Below are 24,584 nucleotides of genomic sequence, written 5' to 3' on the forward strand. Positions count from 1 at the left end.
AGGAAAAGGTTTTGTAACGTGACGCAGCTGAGACGATTTTGCTCCGCCCCTTGGAAAATAAAACCCCGCTGCAGCTGCTGTTTTTCCATTTAATCCACCACACAATTTTGCATTGCTGAGAGTAAAATTTATACATATTGGACATTGTTAGATTTTAAATTTCTAAATTGACAGATAGAATTAGACAAATTAACCCATTGGGCTCAGGGGCAGAGCCACAGTGGATTCTTTGTGGGTTGTTTTTAAGCAGGTGACGACAGGCCATGTGAGAATTGATGCCACGGCAAAAGATCCAGCAGCTTTGAGAATTTAAGACCTTAATTGCAGACATCAAATATCACAATTTTCAGCATCTGCAGTATTTTGCTTTTATTTTAGTGGACAATTTAATCTACCAGGTGTGTCAGCTTTTGACAGCAAAGGCCCTCAAGGGACCTTTTGTGTCAAAATCATTGGGGGGGTGTACAAGGGAAGGAGCCAACAATCAAACCAGCATTCAAAATTTATCAAACGGACAACAAGCTCCAATCACCACGATTACCCCCACATTTTAATTACTAACAAGTAAGGTTACGACCCAACAGCCACAAGTGACTGGTCTCCCTCGCCCAGCCTTGACTACAGAATGGACTTGCGATAACAAAAACTAATAAAATTGTATATGATAACATAAAACTTGAGTTGGTACCGGTAATATTGAATATCTCAGATATCCAGCTACCTGGCTGGTGCCCTAAGAACCGAGAGTTGTACAAGGTTACTGTAACAATTGCTGAGACAGGAATTTGGTAATGAGGGAATAATAAAGGGAAAGAGACATAAACATAGTTTAGTGAATAACGCAGTCCTTAATAAGGGAACTTCAATTGTCAATACTATAGATTTGGAAAATGTGGACCAGAATGTGAGAACCCTTAGTCAGCTAGTAAAGGATATTTTGAAAAAGGAACAAAAAGGACAGAGTGGTGTAGCTAAAGTAGGAAAGACTTGATGAATACGGTGACAGGAAGGGTGATGAGACTGCCAAGGTATGACGTAGCAGGTAGTGAGGAAATAGGACCCGCAAAAGAAAGAGTTAAAGATTCGTGAAGGAGCTGTGCAGACAACTGCATAAGGTGAGGCAGGAGGTTCTATAGAAACATGATAGAGGAACAGACAAAGGTGCCTGTTGTGGAAGGCAAAGTAATGGTAAAGGGAAGGGCCGATAGAAATACATGGTACCAACTAAAAAAAATATAATCAAGGGAATAATGGTAGTATTAATAGGCATTTGGACTATTATTAGATGGGTTACTAACTGAGCAAGGATTGTGGGGAACGAAACCTGAGTACAACGGGACCATATAGATAATTTCAAAAGAGTAGAGATGATAAGAATATAAATTAACTCCTGGATTCCCCAGGACATGTTCGGTCCCCACAGGTAGACATGTATCCCTCATCGGAGGATACTCACAACATGGACAAGTACTAACACCTGGTGACCACCAGGGCAGTGTGTTTAAATTACAGATATAACCACTAGTGGCGAATGGGAAAGAACCGGACTGCAGTGGCTGTGGGGCCTGATGCTAATATCCGGAGAGGAAGAACAAAGACCCGGTAATGGATGCACAACGGATTAATGAAAGGAGTATTAATATGGACTATATGAACTACGGGGCATTGCACAACATGTTGGATGGGAAGTGTGTACGGTGTTCCACAGATGACCGTGCTAACTGCGTGACCAGACAGAAAGGGGAAGGGGTAACTGAGAGCTGTGTCTTTGGAATTATTTGTGCCCCTCCCATTGGGCAATAGATGATAAGGAAAGTTGAAAGGAACATGGATGTGTGTGGGTACATCGAGCCCAGGGGAAGCGTTGTATGATAATATTAAACATGAGATTGTGCCTGCCCTGGTCAATATCTCAAATGCCGGGATATTGTACGGAACAGGCAAGAAATATAATAGTGTATTAAGTAAGATTGTAATGCAGCAGGCTGCTGATGCCATGGGTGCCACCAGATTTAGAGGCCAGGATCAGCTTTATAGAACAAAGAGTGGGATAGTTAATGACGTTGCTACCAGATTCAATATCGGTGCCTCCATAGTAAAATACAGTTAATACTGGCCATAATATGGGGCATACTAGCTTGCCGTTCATACAGGCGCTATGTGCAGCGAAGGAGGATGAAAACCAGAGCAAAGGCAAGGGAGACAATTTGTCTATCTAGAAATATTATTTTAGTAACCAGTAACATATAATATTAGTGAACAGTGACATTTCAAATAATGAGAGTGTTTGTAGTACATACAGTTCGTGAATGTTAGAACAAATTCGAGAAAATTCGAGGCAAATTGATGCAAGACAGGTGCCAGTTTGGATCAATGACACCCAGTTGGAATACTTAACTAGTCACACAAATGATAAAATTACCAGGTGCCAAATCAGAAAATTTAAAGTATGGAAAGATCAGGAATGTGTAAATACAGGATCTATGAGTATTGGAGTAGTGTTGGGAATACCTGTAATTCTGAGAGATAAGTTAGGGATACAATTATACAAAGTAGAAAATACAGGAGTGATAAGGGGAAAGATTACATAAAATACAATGATATTTTACCCTATGTTATGGAAATTGGAAAAGAGGTCATTGGAACAATATTGTCCATTGTCTGAGTGTAGTCTGGAAAACCAGATGGTCATACGTCCTCATCCTAAATATAAAACGGCAGAATCAAAATGTGGGTTTAATGCCACTGTAAATTACACCATGGAGACTAGGAAAGCATTGTCAGAGCTAACCCATGTGGCCTATATGGGAAAGGGGAGATATCGCTTAACCACCACAGCGAAGGAGTACCAGTATGGACATAAACGGACTTGGCCGGTGAGCAACAGTACATTTTGGTTCAATCCACAAATACCAACCCGAGTAGGGAAGATGGAGTTGGTAGAGATACATAAGCAAAACACAGAAACAATAACTGTGACAGAAAGTTTTAAGGAGGATTTGACTATTCAGCCATTGCCCACACGCTTGGGTAAAGAGAGACAGCAGCTAGAAGTCATTGCTGTAGTGTAATACAATTTGGAACAACAGTCGAAGAGGCAACAAGATGAGATTGATGAGATAAATGATTCTACCTGGCAGGAGGACTTATGGAACTGGGGGTCAGACGTGCAGATACACCCCTGGTATAGAATGATCTCCCATGTCCTGATAGTGGTTTTGGGTATCATGGTGTTATATGTGACCTACTTAAATTGGCAACTTTAGAAATTAATTAGGCGATGTGAGAGGATGTATGAACACAGGTTGGACAGCTACCCGAAAAAGCAATCTGTATTCGAACTTACTCTATAAATGGATAGGCAATTAGTTATGCCACACAAGGGTAAATGTATAACCTATTCATATATTGTTAAAATGAATTAGTGAAAGATCAGTATACTCTAAGAATGAAATTGCGACTGTATTATGTTCGCACAATTGATTGATTGTGTAATAGTGATGTTTAAATTGTGCTTTCTTCAATATTACACTGCTTTTGCTTTGCAAATGAAATTGTAATTGTACAAGTGTACCACCTTTTATTTTGTAAGCAGATAGTTGAAGCCCCTGCAAAACTTATGCCTTTACAGAGTTCCCGCAGGTTCCTCTTATGGCACAAGCAGGCAACGTATTGAGTGCGACCCCTCTGGGTGTTGAAGGCTGTTTCTAGACAAATAGAGACCATTAAAGGCACCTAGGTGGGATCAAGGGATTGACTTTTAAAAATGTTTTGAATAATCGAAGGGGGGACTGTAAGAACAGAATTTAGATTTTAGAATTTTTAAGAACAGAATTACATGGGAACATTTAAGATGAAACAATTAATCAGTCATGTACTGCTAACAAGCTAGCTTCAGTGCTGTAGGGAGGGACAGCTTATCAGAAATGACTTCATAACTTCAGGGCTGCAGAGGCAACTTGGCCTTGCAGCTGGTACAGCGAGAGAGCGAGACATTGTACTTCAACAGCACTCTTCTTATCACCCAGACATGACAATCCTAGGGAAAGGCTAGAATGAAAAACATACCGACCAGGCTAATACACGCCCCCTTGTTAGAGGGTGGCTCAGCCTACCCTTCAGATTCAGCAGTTGCTGAGTTTTTTATATTTGCTTTTATATTATACTGTTTAAATGTTATTTGAGTAAATAGATCCATATAATCCTAGTGAAAATATATAATCATATATAAGTTGATCAGTAGAGAGAAGGTTATCATAGAATGATAAAAGGGGGGAATGTGGAAGTGAGCAGAACGACATGGCACTATGCTAGATGGGAAATATAGCCAAGTTAGGAGTAGTCACTTTGCTGAGCTCTGATGAAATGATTTAAAGCTTGAGAAACTGCAATGAAATAGTTAAAAGTAAAGGCTGAGAGTGTGAGATCGTATAAACTTACAGGCACTGGTAATTGCAAGGACATTTATTCATTCATGACTTGATTGTGTGACTCCTTGTGGTTTGGAACAAATGGATTCCTGTGAGAGATGCTGGCCATCCCTGTGTGAGTGATAAGGAATGAAAGGCCACACTATCACTGTATACTGTTGCTGCTTGGTGTTACTTCATGATGTGACTTGATAGAGATTACAGGATCCCAGGACTTATGACAATTGTGGGAAGCAAAAGCAGTATCTGTGGGAATCAAAATCAGTATCTTGTTTCCAACTCCTCTTCCTTTGCTAATTGTCTTAATGTCTGTTTTCTTTTAATCTTGCTGATACAAAACGATATTTTATTAGTAACAAGTATGTATTGAGAATGGAGTGTATTGTAACCTCAGTAACAGATGTACTGCATGTCACCACGTGGGTGAAGTCGAATTGTACCGCACTGATTGGTTAAACAAGGAGGTGTAGCATGAATCTTAATGTATAAACAGTAGTACCTGTATCACAAACTTCACTTACTCTGGGGGGGGACCCGACAGACTCTGGTGGAGTCAGTGCCGCTGTTCTCAGAGTAAGTCCGCTGGCGACTGCGCAAATAAAGTAATTGATTTTACCTACACATCCGACTCGGTATATTTACTGAACCAGACTGAAGGCAAAAAGAACTCAGATTTACACTCACTCAGCAGGAGTATCCAGGTAGTACTCAGCAGCTGGAACCTGGCTGATTTTTCCCTCCTTAATCCAGGGACATGGAGACCAATTGTAGCCATTTTGCTCCATTCCCCTGGCTGAGAGAGACCAACTCAGCAGAGACCATTCAATTGCAGCTCTGAAATGGCCTAGCAAGCCACTCAGCTGTACCAAACTGTTACAAAGTCTAAGAAAAGGAATGAAACTGGACCACCTGACAATAACCTAGGCACTGGAAACGACAACGGCAAACCCAGCCCTGTTGACCTTGCAAAGTCTTCCTTACTAACATCTAGGGGCTTGTGCCAAAGTTGTGAAAGCTGTCCCAAAGACAAGTCAAGCAACAGCCTGACATAGTCATACTCACGGAATCATACCTTGCAGACAATGTCCCAGACACCACCATCACCGGGTATGTCCTGTACCACTGGCAGAACAGACCCACCAGAGGTGATGGCACAGTATATAGTCCGGAGGGAGATGTCCTGGGAGTTCTCAACATCGACTCCGGATCCCATGAAGTCTCATAGCATCAGGTCAAACATGGGCAAGTAAAGCTCCTGCTGATTACCACCTACTGACCCCACCCCCAACCTCTGCTGATGAATCAGTGCTTCTCCATGTTGAACATCAATTGGAAGAAGCACTGAGAGTAGCAAGGGCACAGAATGTACTCTGGGTGGGGGACTTCAATGTCCATCACCAAGAGTGGCTCAGTAGCACCACCACGGACCGAGCTGGCTGAATCCTAAAGGACATATCTGCTAGACTGGGTATGTGGCAGGTGGTGAGGGAACCAACAAGGCGGAAAAACCTACTTGACCTCATCCTCACCAATCTGCCTATCACAGTATTGGAAGGAGTGACCACCGCACAGTCCCGCCTTCACATTGAGGGTACCCACCATCGTGTTGTGTGGCACTATCACTGTGCTTAATGGGATAGATTTCAAACAGATCTAGCAACTCAAAACTGGGCATCCATGAGGCGCTGTGGGCCATCAGCAGCAGCAGAATTGTATTCAACCACAATCTGTAACCTCATGGCCCGGCATATCCCCCACTCTACCATTACTATCAAGCTGGGGGACCGACCCTGTTCAATGAAGCATGTAGAAGGGCATGCCAGGAGCAGCATCAGGCATACCTACAAATGAGGTGTCAGCCTGGTGAAGCTACGACACAGGACTACTCACGTGCCAAAGCAGAAGCAGCACGTGATAGACAGCGCTAAGTAATCCCACAACCAACGGATCAGATCTAAGCTCGGTAGTCCTGCAACATCCCGTCGTGAATAGTGGACAATTAAATAACTGACTGGAGGAAGAGGCTCCACAAATATCCCCATCCTCAATGATGGGGGAGCCCAGCACATCAGTGCAAAACACAAGACTGAAGCTTTTGCATCCATCTTCAGCCAGAACTGCCAAGTTGATGATCCATCTCAGCCTCCTCCTGAAGTCCCCAGCATCACAGATGCCAGACTTCAGCCAATTCGATTCACTCCACCTGATATCAAGAAACGACTGAAGGCACTGGATACTGCAAAGGCTATGGGCCCTGACAACATTCCAGCAATAGGACTGAAGACTTGTGCTCCAGAACTAGCCGCGCCCCTAGCCAAGCTGTTCCAGTTCAGCTACAACACTGGCATCTACCCTGCAATGAGGAAATTTACCCAGGTATGTCCTGTACACAAAAAGCAGGACAAGTCCAACCCGGCCAAGTATTGCCCCAGTCTACTCTCGATCATCAGTAAAGTGATGGAAGGTGTCGTTGACAGTGCTATCAAGCAGCACTTGCTCAGCAATAACCTGCTCACTGATGCTCAGTTTGGGTTCCGCCAGGGCCATTCAGCTCCTGACCTCATTACAGCCTTTGTCCAAACATGGACAAAAAAACTGAACTCCAGAGGTGAGGTGAGAGTGACTGCCCTTGATATCAAGGCAGCATTTGACCAAGTATGGCATCAAGGAGCCTTAGCAAAACTGGAGTCAATGGGAATCAGGGGGAAAACCCTCCGCTGGTTGGAGTCATACCTAGCACAAAGAAAAATGGTCGAGGTTGTTGGACCTCCATCATAAGGGCAGAAATGGGGATGTTCGCTGATGATTGCACAATGTTCAGCACCATTTGCGACTCCTCAGATAATGAAGCAGCCCATATCCATAAGCAGCAAGACCAGGATAACATCTACGCTTGGGCTGATAAGTGGCAAGTAACATCTCGCGCCACTCAAGTGCCAGGCAATGACCATCTCAAACAAGAGAGAATCTAATTATCCCCCTCTACAAACATATGAACATATGAATTAGGAGCAGGAGTAGGCCACTCGGCGCCTTGAGCCTGCTCCACCATTCAAGAAGGCCATGGCTGATCTGATTGTAACCTCAACTGCACATTCCCACCTACCTCCAATAGCCTTTCATCCCTTGCTTATCAAGAATCTATCTACCACTGCCTTAAAAATATTCAAAGACTCGGCTTCCATTGCCTTTTGAGGAAGAGAGTTCCGGAGACTCACGACCCTCAGAGAAAAAATTTCTCCTCATCCCTGTCTTAAATGGGTGACCCCTTATTTTTAAAGTGAACCCTAGTTCTAGATTCTACCACAAGACAAAACATCCTTTCCGCATCCAACTTGTCAAGACCCCTCCTCAGAATCTTACATGTTTCAATGGCATTACCGTCACTGAGTCCCCCACTATCAACATCCTAGGGGTCACCATTGACCAGAAACTAAACTGGACCAGCCATATAAATACTGTGGCTACAGGAGCAGGTCAGAGGCTGGGAATCCTGTGGCAAGTAACTCACCTCCTGGCTCCCTAATGCCTGTCCACCATCTACAAGGCACAAGTCAGGAGTGTGATGGAATACTCTCCACTTGCCTGGATAGGTGCAGCTCCAACAACACACAAGAAGCTCGATACCATCCAGGACAAAGCAGCTCACTTGATTGGCACCCCATTCACTACCTTCAACATTCACTCCCTCCACCACCGACGTACAGTGGCTGCGGTGGATACCATCTACAAGATGCACTGCAGCAAATCACCAAGGCTCCTTAGACAGCACCTTCCAAACTTGCGACCTCTACCACCTAGAAGGACAAGGGCAGCAAATGCATGGGAACACCACCAACTGCAAGTTCCCCTCCAAGCCACACACCACCCTGACTTGGAACTATCTGGCGTTCCTTCACTGTTGCTGGGTCAAAATCCTGGAACTCCCTTCCTAACAGCACTGTTGGTCTTCCAACACCCCAAGGATTGCAGCTGTTCAAGAAGGCAGCTCAGCAACACCTTCTCAAGGGCAATTAGGGATGGGCAATAAATGCTGGCATAGCCTGTGATGCCCACATCCCCCGAATGGGGGAAAAAACGCTACCCCCACTTCCTGAAGGGTTCCATTTCAGGTAGTCTGCACAATGCGGCAGACACTGAGAACAGTGAAGCAATGATTCGGACCTGGTCTTTACACCACAGTTAACGCGTTACTCACCACATATGACCGCTGGGAGCCTGTAGCGAGACGTGGCTGCTGTACTGAAACGCTGGCTGTTCCTTTGATAAAACTGGCTCCTGCGTAGAGAGAGAGACACACACAAAGAAAATACTTTTTAAAAGTCAGAATATGCCAGGGTGGGGAAATTAATGGAGGGAAGACTTTAGGAACTGAAGTGAATAGAGAAGATTGGCAATATTCTGTAGAAGGCAAAACACTTTCTCCCCTACTGCTTAAATGAGGATCCCATGTTCTACATGGCTGAGAAAGTGGAGGGAGCAGCTCACTGTCCAAAGAGGGGTGGGGTGCTAGGGAGAAGAGGAGCAGCTCACTGCTCAAAGGGTGGTGAGGGGGGGGGGGGGGGGGGGTGTTGGAGAGGGGGTGGCGGAGAAACAGCTCACTGCTCAAATGTGGGCAGTGGGGAAATAAAGAGGAGCGACCCATTGCCCAAGTCTATTAGAACTGCTTCAAAACAGGCCACAATGAAGCAGGTGGGCTTGGCCATAGAATACTCTGCTCCCATTTCCTGTCCCACTGTCAGCTGGTGTCTAGCCTCTCTACAACTTATATTTATACAGCACCATTAAGGTAGAAAAACATCCCAAGGCGCTTAACAGAGACGTGATCAGAAATGCATGGACAATGACCCAGCGATGGAGATATTAGGAGGGGTGACCAAAGGTTCAGGGATATGAACTATAAGGAGGATCTGAAAGGAGTGAGGGAGGCAGAGAGGTTCAGCAAGGGAATTACAAACAACTGAAGCCAGGGTTAGAGATACGGCGAGGAGCAACTGTGAAGGGCTTTAAGTGCGATGATGAGAATTTTAAATTTGAAGCAATGGGGACCAGAGGTCAGTGTAGGCTTCAGGTGAAAGGTTAGGGAGATGGTGCAAGGCTTCAACATGCTGTAGCACTGAACTCCACATTAATCATCACATCACTGGGGAAACCAAGAGAAATCTCAGCACAGGACGAGGCCATTGTGCCTGTGCCCATTCTGTACTCTGAATCGAAGCTACCTACTCTATCTAATCCCACTTCCCAGTAATAGTGGAATTACAATAATGAATGCAAGACAGGTTCTTATCGCCATCAGCATCTGTGTCTGTTGCAGAGAAGGTCTAGGGTAGATTGCACCTTAAATGCTTTGATTAACTCAACTCCAATAGTTCCTTGTGGTCTTATTTCCAAAGCCTAATAATCCTGCATGTGAAAATATTTCTTCCAACATTCCCTTGAGCTTCTGGTGATGATCCTCAATCTAGGTCTCCTTGTGACAGATACACCAACTGGTGTAAAATAATCCTTCTCTGTTTACCTTCTCAAACTATTTCCTAATTTTGAACCCCATTAGATCTCCCTTTAACCTTCGCTGCTCCAGTGAACACAATCCTAGTTTTCCCTGTCTCACGTCACAGCTGCAACCCTTTCAGCCTATTATCACTCCAGTGAATCAACACTGTGCCTTCTCCACAGTACACCCTGCTGTGCTGACACTCCAATAAAGAATATGCTGTTAAATTCATTAGTTTAATCTCATTACAAGTAAACTGGTTTAGTTGACATTAAGGTAACCCTCAACGTTTCAGTATACGTTAACCAGAGAAAGTTGTACATTAAACTACATCAGATGTCTGGATTAACTTGTACTTGACTATAGTTACACGCTCACTTTTTATTCAATTCTGTAGCAGTACAAATATTTCGGGAATATAACCATTAGGTGCAGAAATACAAGTGCAGGAACACAGGATCATATAAATTGAACCATAATTAAAGGGGCAGCTACCTGCAGATGGGCACAGCCAAGCCTCAGAGCAAGTAAATGAAACAGGGAATGGGCAACAGTTTTTAATATGATCCAGAGGTGCCTGTGCAACCCTCCATGCTGCTGGGTTTCAGGATATCTGGAGAGGGTAGCAGTGCTTCATTTACTGTACCACATTGCTACTAAATGGCAGCATAGTAAAGGAGATGCAGCAAATACTTCTGAAGGGTGAGGGCTGACTCAGTGTGAAGATGAGAATGGTTTCAGTGCTGGAAAACAGATGCAAGCTTTCCAAGGTAAGGATGGCCTTTTAATTCCCACATCCCACTCTCCCGGAATATTAACCCTACTGCATTTCCACTACAGTGTTACGAGTGCGTCTATATTTTAAAGTTTTTTTTTGAGGAGTCGTATTTTAGAGCTGGGCAATGGTTTATTTTGGGAAAACTGAAAAGACTCCACGGATGGGTTTTTACCAGGGTCACTGAGAGGTCTGGCTTTGAAAACAGTTACTGGAAGGCACCTGTTTTCAAATAATTATCCAGCAGGGTTGTTTTTGAATTGGGGAAGATGTTTACAGAGAAATGATAGGTCAAGACTTAGAGGTCAGGAGTCTTGTCTCTTGTGACATTGGTTATGATTTCACTTTGGACAGTGAGTTGAGATATGGACAATGGTTTGAAAAGACAGAGAAAACTTGCTAAGAACAAGAAGCCACCCCAACTCAGTCTATTCCAGCAGTTTGGAAAAAGCCTGCCAGTTTTCCATCTCTCGAGGAGCTGAAAAGCAAGTGTAAGAACAGACTGAAACTGTGGCTGCATTCCTCCTGTAAGGCCTGTGTCTGAAACCTCTTGCTGCATTTCCTGGAAGCCTACCCAAATTGATCTTCAACGTTACCTGAAAAGAACTGCTCTTGGAAGATTCCAGTGTCAGCCATCTATACGCATTTGGGACGCCAAACCAAAAACAAAAGGACATCTTGCCATATCTTCTCTTTCTTCCAGAATTAGCAAGTATTTAACCCAAGTGCTTTTTTGGTCTTTTTTTTTGGTAATAGATCTCTAAAACAAAAATCCCTTTATTTTCCAGTTAACCGGTGTATGTGTGTGTGAGGGACTAAGGTAAAAAGGGAACTTTAATATTTCAATCTGTGTGTTCATGCTTTACTACATTACTGGTTAAGATTTGTTTTATAAAATAAACTGATAAGAACATAAGAACTAGGAGCAGGAGTAGGCAATTCAGCCCCTTGAGCCTGCTCCGCCATTCAATACTATCATGGCTGATCTCATCTAGGCCTCAACTCCACTTTCCTGCCTGTTCTCCAAACCCTTCAACCCATTACTAATTAAAAATCTGTCTATCTCCTCCTTAAATTTATTCAATGTCCCGGCATCCACTGCACTCTGGGGTAGTGAATTCCACAGACTCGCGCCCTTTGAGAGAAGTAATTTCCCCTCATCTCTGTTTTAAATCTGCTGCCCCTTATCCTAAAACTATGACCTCTTGTTCTAGATTGCCCCACAAGAGGAAACATCTTCCCTACGTCCACTTTGCCAATCCCCTTAATCATCTTATATATCTCAATTAGATCTCCTCTCATTCTTCTAAACTCTAGAGAGCACAGGCCTAAACTGCTCAATCTCTCTTCATAAGAAAAACCCCTCATCTCTGGAATAAAAACAGAAAATCCTGGAAAATATCAGCAGGTCTGGCAGCATCTGTGGAGAGAGAAGTAGAGTTAATGTTTCAGGTCAGTGACCCCTCATCTCTGGAATCAATCTAGTGAACCTCCTCTGAACTGCCTCCAATGCAACTACATCCCTCCTCAAGTAAGGGGACCAAAGCTGTACACAATACTCCAGGTGCGGTCTCACCAATGCCTTGTACAGTTGCAACAACACTTCCCTACTTTTATATTCTATTCCTTTAGCAATAAATACCAAAATCCATTTGCCTTATTACCTGCTGCACCTGCATACTAGTTTTCTGCAATTCATGCACGAGGACACCCAGATCCCTCTGCACCGAAGCACTCTGAAGTTTCTCTCCATTTAGATAATAATTTGCCTTTCTATTCTTCCGATCAAAATGGATAACCTCACACTTACCCACATTAAACTCCATCTGCCAAATTTTGGCCCATTCACCTAACCTATGCATATCCATCTGTAAATTTCTTATTTCTTTATTGCAGCTTACTATCCCACCTATTTTAGTGTCCTCTGCAAATTTGGCTATAGTACCTTCTACCCCTGCATCCAAGTCATTAATATAGATTGTAAATAGTTGGGGCCCCGAGGACCAAACCCTGTGGCACCCCACTAGTTACAACTTGCCAACCAGAAAAGGACCCATTTATCCCGACTCTCTGTTTTCTGTTGGTTAGCCAATTCTCTATCCAAGCTAATAAATTGCCCCTAACCCCATGAGATCTTACCTTGTGTATTAACCTTTTGTTTATTGAAGAAACCTGGTTAGTGTGTTTTATTCAGGGAAAAATAGAATCTATGATTGACCGTATCAGTAAGTGGGAAAATTTAAATATATGTTGTGACCTGTGGAGAAGTGGAACGAGAACAAACAATGCACTCCTCCCGCCTCGGTCATAACAACAATATCTGTTATCTTACTGAACCCAGTTAACTGGCCTCAGCCACCCTTCCTAGGAACCCTGTTCCAGCTCAGGATCACTGCCTTGCAAAAAAAACCCAGAGACAATAGTGACTGCCCTTGACATCAAGGCAGTATTTGACTCAATATGGCATCAAATTGAATGTCAATGGGAATCAGGAGGAAAACACTCTGCTGGTTGGAGTCATTCCTAACACAAAGGAAAAAGGCTGAGATTGTTGGAGGCCAATCATTTCAGTCCCAAGACATCGCAGCAGAAAGAGGCCCTCAGAGTGGCGTTCTAGGCTAAACCATCTTCAGCTGCTTCATCAACGACCTTCCCTCCATCATAAGGTCAGAAATGGGGATGTTCGCTGATGATTAAATGTTCAGTACCATTCACAACTCCTCAGATACTGAAGCAGTCCATGCCCACATGCAGCAAGACCTGGACAACTTCAGGCTTCAGCAAGTAACATCCACGCCACACAAGTGTCAGGTAATGAGCATCTCCAACAAGAGAGAATCTAACCACCGCCCCATGACATTTAACAGCATTACCATCACTGAATCCCTCACAATTAGCATCCTTGGGGTTACCATTGACCAGAAACTTCACTAGACCAGTCACTTAAATGCTGTGGCTACAAGAGCAGGTCAGAGGATGTGAACTTTGTGGTTAGTTACCCACCTCCTGACTCTCCAAAGCCTGTCCATCATCTACAAAGCACAAGTCAGGAGTGTGATGGAATACTTTCCACTTGCCTGGATGGGCGCAGCTCCAACAACACTGAAGGAGCTCAACACCATCCTGGACAAATAAAAACAAGAAATGCTGGAAGTACTCAGCAGATCAGGCAGCATCTGTGGAGAGAGAAACAGGCTTAACGTTTCGGGTCAGTGACCCTTCTTCGGAACCATCCTGGACAAAGCAGCCCGCTAGATCGGCACCCCATCCACCACCTTCAACATTCACTCCCTCCACCACCGACGCACAGTGGCAGCATTGTGTACCATCTACAAGATGCATTGCAGCAACGCACCAAGGCTCCTTTGACAGCACCTTCCAAACCCGCGACCTCTACCACCTAGAAGGACAAGGGCAGCAGATGCATGCGAACACCACCAACTGCAAGTTCCCCTCCAAGTCACACACACCATCCTGAAATAGAACTGTATCACCGTTCCTTCACTGTTATTGGGTCAAAATCCTGGAACTCTCTCCCTAACACCACTGTGGGTGTACCGACCCCACGTGGACTCCAGCAGTTCAAGGGGGCCTTCTCAAGAACAATTAGGGATGGGCAAGTATTGCTGGCCTTGCCTACAATACTCACATCTCAAGAACAAATAAAAACAGTAATTTCCCACTATCTATTTTAAAGTCACCCTTTACACCCTGACCCTGTCCCTTATCGTCCTCCTGCCCCACACAGATGATGGTTTCATTTTCTTTCCCGTTGACATATTGTGTGCACACTTGCATCAAGTCCCTTGAAAAAACACACTCTGACATCAGTGTTACTGATTAAAATTCACGAATAAACTTTGGTAAGCAACATCTCCATGGTATGAGACACAGAGGCAAAGTGTTAAAATAAAGTTATTCAACTCAAACGCTCCATGTGGTGGCAAGTGCCACATTCTAAAGATGTTTTTTCCTGTTTTCCCTGTTGGTTTTATTGGCGACTATCATATTTATGACCCCTAGTTTTGGATTCCCCACATGTGGAAACATCATTGCTACATCTACCCTATCAACCCCCTTTATAACTTTAGAAACATCTATTCGGTCACCCCTCAGCCATCTCTTTTCTACAAGTTTTTAAGAAGTTTCCAAACAGCTCTCCCAGTAAACCGAGCTGAGGCAGAAATATCACATTACTACTTGCAATGTGTATTTGATAAGAGGAAAAGAGGATTGACAGAAACAATAGCTGGTTAGAGGAGCAATGTGGTGCCTGTACCCATCTGACTGCTGATTGTGTAGCTATGTGTACTGAGCACAATGTGATAATCATGTTGCAGCCACAGAATAGACAGTAATGACTGCCTTGGTAAGTGTTAGCCATTAACATTTTAATCCCTTTGCTGCTGACTCAGACCATTGCACCGCCCATTTACATTCTCACTGTACGCTCACAGCGTGGCCTGGACAACGTATGTCAGCCAAAAGCGACGTCTCAATTCATTCCATCTTCACTGCCTCCGGAGAATCCTTGGCATCAGGTGGCAGGACTGTATTTCCAACGCAGAAGTCCTCGAGGCGGCCAACATCCCCAGCATATACACCCTACTGAGCCAGCGGCAATTGAGATGGCTTGGCCATGTGAGCCGCATGGAAGATGGCAGGATCCCCAAGGACACATTGTACAGCGAGCTCGTCACTGGTATCAGACCCACCGGCCGTCCATGTCTCCGCTTTAAAGACGTCTGCAAACGCGACATGAAGTCCTGTGACATTGGTCACAAGTCGTGGGAGTCAGTTGCCAGCGATCGCCAGAGCTGGCGGGCAGCCATAAAGGCGGGGCTAAAGAGTGGCGAGTCGAAGAGACTTAGCATTTGGCAGGAAAAAAGACAGAAGCGCAAGGAGGAAGCCAACTGTGTAACAGCCCCAACAACCGGGCGGCACAGTGGCTAGCACCGCAGCCTCACAGCTCCAGTGACCTGGGTTCGATTCTGGGTACTGCCTGTGTGGAGTTTGCGAGTTCTCCCTGTGACCGCGTGGGTTTCCGCCGGGTGCTCCGGTTTCCTCCCACAGCCAAAGACTTGCAGGTTAATGGGTAAATTGGCCATGGTAAACTGCCCCTAGTGTAGGTAGGTGGTAGGAGAATGGTGGGGATGTGGTAGGGATTATGGGATTAATGTAGGATTTCGTATAAATGGGTGGTTGACGGTCGGCACAGACTCGGTGGGCCGAAGGGCCTGTTTCAGTGCTGTAGCTCTAAATAAAAATGAATAAACCAATTTTATCTGCAGCACCTGTGGAAGAGTTTGTCACTCTAGAATTGGCCTTTATAGCCACTCCAGGCGCTGCTTCACAAACCACTGACCACCTCTTGGTGCTTACCCATTGTCTCTCGAGACAAGGAGGCCAAAGAAGAAGTATGCAACAGCAGAAGGTCAGATTCACACACCAGGATTGTTTATTGGTCAATCACGGTTTCCTCACGTTTACCTCTGAGGTAGGTTTAAGATTAAAGTCCAGGTTAGATCAGAGGAATCTCAACGAGCCATTCTCCAGGGTTCGGGTGTATTGCTGTGCTCAATATTCCCAATGTGGAGCTCCAGTCACGTTCCATTTTAAACACCTGTATAGGATTTGCAGCCAGCCACCAATCAGTATAAGACAGTGGTGGGAATACAACGTGCACCTCAATTGACACTGCACTGGTACTTACTCTGCCCACTACTCCTCTGCCTCGCACAGTCTCCAGTGTTCCTGACAGGCTGAAGATCCTCCAGTGCCTTTCCCGAAGCTGAACAACTTCTGTCCCAAGGTTCTCCAAACGGATACAGTACCTCCACTGAGGAGAGACAGTAAGACAGACCAATGAGACCCTCAGACTGAATCAGCGAGTCAGACTCCTTTATATGAAGTGAACATGCCTTAGTGTGACTGCCTGAACCAGCTGCTCTCCTATCTTTGTAAATACAGGGTTATACCCATTCGGTGGCTGCATTCATTAAGAGATCAAGGGATATGGGGAAAAAGCAGGAACAGGGTACTGAATTCAACCATCAGCCATGATCTTCTTTGAATGGCGGAGCAGGCCCGAAGGGCCGAATGGCCTACTCCTATTTTCTATGTTTTAGCCAGGGTTTGACCCAGGGCTGTTTGGTGTGTAGCTGGGATTTCAGCATTGGGAAATGGAGCAGTGTCTTTCACTTTTATTACTGCTCCCTCTTGGGAGGATACAGCAAGACCAGTTATAGAGTTAAACTGTCAATATTCTGCTCCAAAAATACGACAACCCAATCCCACACAGGAGCCCTGAATGCACCCACTGCGGCTCATTTGTCCTCACCCATTATCGTGGTCTATTGTGGGAAAAAAAATCGGTGTAGTTTCATGCTGCAGGGTGATACCCTGACACCACCCCCCCACCACCGATCCCACCTCCTCCCCTCTTCTAGCAACCCTCCCTTCCCCACCCCAGAAACCAACCCCCTCCCTGCCCCAAATATCACCTGTCCCCTATCCAGCAACCACCAGGATAGGCTTTTCCAGTATTTTCCCCATGTACTTGGATGCTGCATCATCCCTGCAGTGTTATGCCCTTAATCCCCAGGTTAGCTGATTAGTAATATATAGTAAAACATTCATTGGGCATTACCCACATGAATCAAGTTGACAGTGAGCAGTACTTACCCAGTACACATGGGAATTCTGTGCTTCCTGCAATTAAATTGGATATTGTAAGAATTCGAGTGAAAATACTTTGAAAACAGTTTGCAACATTTACATAGGACACACTTTTTTTTAAAAAATTCTTTCATGGGACGTGGGCATTGCTGGCAAGGCCAGCATTTGTTACCCAGCCCTAATTGCCCTTGATAACTCAGTGGCTTGCTAGGCCATTACAGAGAGCAGTTAAGAGTCAACCACATTGCTGTGAGTCACATGTAGGCCAGAGCAGGTAAGGATGGCAGATTTCCTTCCCTTAAAGTGCATTACTGAATCAGATGGGGTTTTTATGACAATGATAGTTTGTCATGGCACTATTACAGAGACTAGCTTTCAATTCCATATTTGTATTAATCAATTGAATTTATTAATTAATGGAATTTACATTCCACCAGCTGCCGTGGTGCGATTTGAACCCATGTCCCCAGGGTATTAGCCTGTGCCTCCGGATTACCAGTCCAGTAACATTACCAATATGCCACCATCTCCCACAGCAAAACTGTAAACAGAACCTACTTTGCAATGAAGCATTGCAAACATTCACTTGTACAAACCCACTTACTGAGATGGGTAAAGGTCCTTTGCAAAGTTATTTCCACAGCAATGTAAGTGTCCAAAGGTACAGATGGACAAACAGCCTCAGGAAACAAGCAGCCAGCCTACTACTCGAAAACAAAGAAGAACAGTACAGCACAGGAACAGGCAATTCGGCCCTCCAAGCTTGCGCCGATCTTGATGCCTGCCTAAACTAAAACCTTCTGCACTGCCGGGGACCATATCCCTCTATTCCCATCCTATTCATGTATTTGTCAAGATGCCTCTTAAACGTCGCTATCGTACCTGCTTCCACCACCTCCCCCGGCAACAAGTTCCAGGCACTCACCACCCTCTGTGTAAAGAACTTGCCTCGCACATCCCCTCTAAACTTTGCCCCTCTCACCTTAAACCTTTGTCTCCTAGTAACTGACTCTTCCACCCTGGGAAAAAGCTTCTGACTATCCACTCTGTCCATGCCGCTTATAACTTTGTAAACCTCTATCATGTCGCCCCTCCACCTCCGTCGTTCCAGTGAAAACAATCCGAGATTATCCAACCTCTCCTCATAGCTAATGCCCTTCAGACCAGGCAACATCCTGGTAAACCTCTTCTGTACCCTCTCCAAAGCCTCCACGTCCTTCTGGTAGTGTGGTGACCAGAATTGCACACAATATTCTAAGTGTGGCCTAACTAAAGTTCTGTACAGCTGCAGCATGAGTTGCCAATTTTTATACTCTATGCCCCAACCGATGAAGGCAAGCATGCCGTATGCCTTCTTGACTACCTTATCCACCTGCGTTGCCACTTTCAGTGACCTGTGGACCTGTACGCCCAGATCTCTCTGCCTGTCAATACTCCTAAGGGTTCTGCCATTTACTGTATACCTCCCACCTGCATTAGACCTTCCAAAATGCATTGTCCGGATTAAACTCCATCTGCCATTTCTCCGCCCAAGTCTCCAACCGATCTATATCCTGCTGTATCCTCTGACAATCCTCATCACTATCCGCAACTCCACCAACCTTTGTGTCGTCTGCAAACTTACTAATCAGACCAGCTACATTTTCCTCCAAATCATTTATATATACTACAAAGAGCAAAGGTCCCAGCACTGATCCCTGCGGAACACCACTAGTCACATCCCTCCATTCAGAAAAGCACTCTTCCACTGCTACCCTCTGTCTTCTATGACTGAGCCAGCTCTGTATCCATCTTGCCAGCTCACCTCTGATCCCGTGTGACTTCACCTTTTGCACCAGTCTGCCATGAGGGACCTTGTCAAAGGCTTTACTGAAGTCCATATAGATAACATCCACTGCCCTTCCTTCATCAATCATCTTCATCACTTCCTCAAAAAACTCAATCAAATTAGTGAGGCACGACCTCCCCTTCACAAAACCATGCTGCCTCTCGCTAATAAGTTTGTTTGTTTCCAAATGGGAGTAAATCCTGTCCCGAAGAATTCTCTCTAATAGTTTCCCTACCACTGACGTAAGGCTCACCGGCCTATAATTTCCTGGATTATCCTTGCGCACAGTGGCGCAGTGGTTAGCACCGCAGCCTCACAGCTCCAGGGACCCGGGTTCGATTCCGGGTACTGCCTGTGTGGAGTTTGCAAGTTCTCCTTGTGTCTGCGTGGGTTTTCTCCGGGTGCTCCGGTTTCCTCCCACAAGCCAAAGGACTTGCAGGTTGATAGGTAAATTGGCCATTATAAATTGTCACTAGTATAGGTAGGTGGTAGGGAAATATAGGGACAGGTGGGGATGTTTGGTAGGAATATGGGATTAGTGTAGGATTAGTATAAATGGGTGGTTGATGTTCGGCACAGACTCGGTGGGCCGAAGGGCCTGTTTCAGTGCTGTATCTCTAATCTAATCTAATCTAAAAACCCTTCATAAACAAAGGAACAACATTGGCTATTCTCCAGTCCTCTGGGACCTCACCTGTAGCCAATGAGGATGCAAAGATTTCTGTCAAGGCCCCAGCAATTTCTTTCCTTGCCTCCCTCAGTATTCTGGGGTAGATCCCATCAGGCCCTGGGGACTTATCTACCTTAATACTTTGCAAGACACCCAACACCTCCTCCTTTTTGATAATGACATGACTGAGACTACCTGCACTCCCTTCCCTAGGCTCATCATCCACCAAGTCCTTCTCTTTGGTGAATACTGATACAAAGTACTCATTTAGTACCTCGCCCATTTCCTCCGGCTCCACACATGGATTCCCTTCTCTGTCCTTGAGCGGGCCAACCCTTTCCCTGGTTACCCTCTTGCTCTTTATATATGTATAAAAAGCCTTGGGATTATCCTTAATCCTGTTTGCCAATGACTTTTCATGACGCCTTTTAGCCCTCCTGACTCCTTGCTTAAGTTCCTTCCTACTGTCTTTATATTCCTCAAGGGATTAGTCTGTTCCTAGCCTTCCAGCCCTTACGAACGCTTCCTTTTTCTTTTTGACTAGGCTCACAATATCCCACATTATCCAAGGTTCCCGAAACTTGCCAAATTTATCCTTCTTCCTCACAGGAACATGCTGGTCCTGGATTCTAATCAACTGACATTTGAAAGACTCCCAAATGTCAGATGTCGATTTACCCTCAAACAGCTGATCCCAATCTAAATTCTTCAGTTCCTGCCTAATATGTTATAATTAGCCTTCCCCCAATTTAGCACCTTCACCCAAGGACTACTCTTATCCTTATCCACAAGTACCTTAAAACCTATGGAATTATGGTCACTGTTCCCCAAATGCTCCCCTGCTGAAACTTCGACCACCTGGCCGGGCTCATTCCCCAATACCAGGTCCATACGGCCCCATCCCTAGTTGAACTATCTACATATTGTTTCAAGAGGCCCTCCTGGATGCTCCTTACAAATTCTGCCCCATCCAAGCCCCTAGCACTAAGTGAGTCCCAGTCAATATAGGGGAAGTTAAAATCACCCACCACTACAACCCTGTTACCTTTACATCTTTCCAAAATCAAAGATGGCTCCAACGCAAACACGGAGAACCGAACCTGCACGTCAACGAGTGCCCAAGGGGAAGGCTCAATAAGAGCCGACGTCCCTGGGTGGTCTCGAAACACCAACCTTTCGGTTAACAGCCGAAAGCGCTAGCCAATTGCGCAAACTGGAGCATCAGCACAATCTGTGGTCACTACTCCACCAATCTTCCCTCCCTGTGAAGAGTATGCCAAGACTCCACTCAACATCTCTCTAAACTACATTTAAGTGAGCAACATAGAGCTGGACGCAGCACCCATTGTGACAGCGATAGATTATTCCTTCTCGTCCTCACTATAGAATTTGAAAGAGTCCACACCATCCTCCTCCATTGTCCAGCTCTGGGGACTGCTAGCTAAACGTAGCAAGTGCATCTCTAGCAATGGCCTCGCTTCCTGTCCAAACAGGGTCAACTCTGGAGATGCACAAAAATCTAACCTTGGGCCCCTCCTCTTCCTCATCTACAGATATTAACTGAAGGGATGGAGCTGTCTCTCATACATGTGCTGATGACACGCTACCTCTCCCAACAATTCCCTCAACCTCATAACTACCTCCGTCCTGTCATACTGCTTGCCCAACATCAACAACTTGTATTCATCTATCGCCTTTTAACATAATAAACTGAACCAAGACAAAAGCCACAAAGTTATGATAAACCTGTATAAAACACTGATTCGGCCTCAACTGGAGTAGTGTGCCCAGTTCTGGTCATCACACTTTTGGAAGGATGTGAAGGAATTAGAAAGGGTGCAGAAAAGATTTACGAGAATGGTTCCATGGATAAGGAACTTCAGTTAACATGGATCGATTGGAAATGCTGGGGCTATTCTCTTTGGAGAAAAGATTAAGAGTTTTGATAGGGGTGTTCAAAATCATGAGGAGTCTGGACAGAGTAGATCGGAAGAAACTGTTCTGTTGGCAGAAGATACAGAACCAGAGGCACCAATTTTAGGCGATTGGAAAAAAAAAGCAACAGTGACATGAGGAAAAACTTTTTTTGAAAATGTAGTGAGTGGCTAGGATCTGGAATGCACTGAGTGTGTGTGGTGGAGGCAGATTCAAATAGAGACCTTCAAAAGAGAATTGATAATTATAAGAGAAAAAGGTTTGCAGGGACACAGGGAAAAGGCAGGGGAGTGGGACTAGGTGAGTCGCTCTTGCAGAGAGCCAGTACAGGCACGACGGGCTGAATGGCCTCTTTCTGTGCTGTAACCATTCTACGATTCCAAGATGCTTCACACGAGCTTTAGCAAACAAAATCTGACACTGAGCCTGAGGAGGAGGTATTAGGGCAGTTGATCAAAAGCTTGGTCAAAGAGGCAGGTTTTAAGGAGCATCTTTAAAAGAAGAGAGACAGAAAGGTTTAAGAAGGGAATTCTAGAGCTTAGGGCCCAGGCAGCTTGAAGGCACGACCACTAGTGGTGGAGCAATTAAAAATCAGGGATGCGCAAGAGGCCAGAATTGGAGGAGTTCAGATATCTTGGAGAGTTACGGAGCTGAAGGAGATTACAGAGATCGTGAGGAGCAAGGCCATGGAGGGATTTAAAAACAAGGATGAAAATTTTAAAATTGATACATTGCTCAACTGGAAGTCAATGTAGATCAGCGATTAAGGGGTGATGGGTGAACAGGACTCAATGTGAATTACGATATGGGCAACAGTGTTTTGGATGAGTTCAAGTTTATGGAGGGTTGAAGGTTGGCCAGGAGTGCATTGGAAAAGTTAAGTCTAAAGTTAACAAAATGCATGGATGAGGCTCAGGCAACACTCCAGAGTTGAAAATAGGCTGTCTTAGTCTATGTGGTCGGAAGCTCATCTCAGCTCAAATCATTCATGAGTCAAAACTTCCTCCAACTGAGCAACGGAAAGACTCAAAGCATCACGACTGGCTACCAGCAAAACTCTAGCTCCCTGCCATTGACTCCATCGCCCTCCAGGCCAATTGTTTAGGGTGAATCAGACCATGCAAAATCTTGAAATTGTGTTCATCCTAGAACTTAGTTTCAAACCTCAAGTTCTAGTCACATCAAGACCTCTTACCAAGTCCACTCTACAACTGCCCATCAGGCTCAAACTCTCTGCTCCAGGAAATCTGAACAATGCGTTTGTCACCCCTAAACCTTGCTAACCCATTACTCACTCCAACCCCTTCAAAGCTCAGCTATCTGTCCCTGCATTAAGTCTCACTTGCTCATTATCCCTGTGCTCAATAAACTAGCGGCTTCCTATACATTAAATTTAAAATGCAGAACTTCAAGCCATCGTCACCCAACTTTCGAACTCCGTCCCTAAACCCTTCCCACTCTCTACATCTCTCTCCATCTATACAAAGATTTCTTTTTGACTAAACTTTCAGTCACCCCTCCATGGTTCAGCTTCTGTTCCACCATCTATCTTGTTAGTGAAGTTTCATGGGACTTTTTTCACTTTTCAGATTCTATATACTTGCAAGTTGCTGCAGTTGCCTTACTGGTTCTCCAATCCACACACACCAAGTTCTGTTCTTCTAACGCAATAAGAAATGTCACATCTCAAATTCACTGCGAGTGTGCAACTAACGAAATAAACATTTTGAAAAGATGTTTTCCATTCAGAACATTTCTACACCATCGACATTCACCACCATAAATCAGCACCGAAATGGCAACACTCTTTCAAAGAGCTGGCACAGGCACTATGGGTCGAATGGCCTCCTTCTGTGCTGTATCATTCTATGATTTCAAGACAGCTCTGGTGGTCACCATCATGCAAGAGGGTTAACGAGAGTGAGAAACGAGCACAGGCCTGTGACATCGTCAGTTAAGCGAGCACCTCAATTGCTGGATAGCTTGGACTATGCTTGCAGCACATGCTGAGCTACACAGAGCAGATATTTGGGATCATCCAGTACAATTACTGTAAAAACCTGGTATGCAATTGCACCTTCACACAAGTTTACAAAAAACCCATTTATAGCCATTGTGCTAAAGTGGTAACTGCAAAATGGGAAAATACTAAATTTAATTGCCGGTTTCACCAGATGTTATCAGCACCAACATTAGGAAATCCTGCCCTGTGAGCAGACCAGACACCCTTACCCGCATGCCCATGTAGAAGGGTATAACTGTGACCCGGATGTTCTCTGTCGTTTCTCGATGTACATCAGACAGCTCTAACCAGGGATGGTTTTTCTCCTGCCAGGCACGCAACGTGTCTCTGGCAACAAATGGCAAAGCTGGGGGGGGGTTAAACGGTGCAACATTTTAAATACAGATCCAAAACACCATGACAAACTAGCTGGAAGCTGAAAATCAACTGCACAATACCAGTCTCAGCCAGATGGTTTTGCTTTAGCCAGTTTTCTCACCTTTTTTTTTATTCACTTGTGGGATACGAGCGTTACTGGCAAGGCGGTGTGGGAAGGCGGTGTGGGAAGGCGGTGCTGAGCCGCAGCTTCTGGAAGCATTGACTCTTGCTGGGGCACAGTTCCATGGGTGCCACTGCCCTCCTGTACCTCACCCAAGTGCCCATTCCTCATGTAGAAGCCTTGACACTTAGAATGTGGGGAACATCGCAACAAATCCCAATCCCCACCTGTACTATCCTGCAGGTTACCGAAAGTAACCAGGAGATGGAA

General features: G+C 45.0%; 1 protein-coding gene across 4 annotated transcripts in view; it reads right to left on the bottom strand.

Annotated features, from left to right (window-relative positions):
- The window catches only part of poldip2 (polymerase (DNA-directed), delta interacting protein 2), a 94,717-nt gene that overhangs the window by 37,367 nt on the left and 32,766 nt on the right, over window positions 1–24,584 (bottom strand). For all 4 annotated transcript variants that reach the window (XM_068010826.1, XM_068010825.1, XM_068010827.1 and 1 more), the window contains exons 7-10: window positions 24,046–24,182; window positions 17,387–17,413; window positions 16,416–16,541; window positions 8,629–8,708 (exon numbers count right to left, since the gene is read on the bottom strand). In XM_068010826.1, coding sequence (XP_067866927.1) covers window positions 8,629–8,708; window positions 16,416–16,541; window positions 17,387–17,413; window positions 24,046–24,182 — 370 coding nt within the window. The remainder of the gene's footprint in view (window positions 1–8,628; window positions 8,709–16,415; window positions 16,542–17,386; window positions 17,414–24,045; window positions 24,183–24,584) is intronic.

The sequence above is a fragment of the Heterodontus francisci genome, chromosome 30, assembly GCF_036365525.1.
Source record: "Heterodontus francisci isolate sHetFra1 chromosome 30, sHetFra1.hap1, whole genome shotgun sequence".
NCBI lineage: Eukaryota > Metazoa > Chordata > Chondrichthyes > Heterodontiformes > Heterodontidae > Heterodontus > Heterodontus francisci.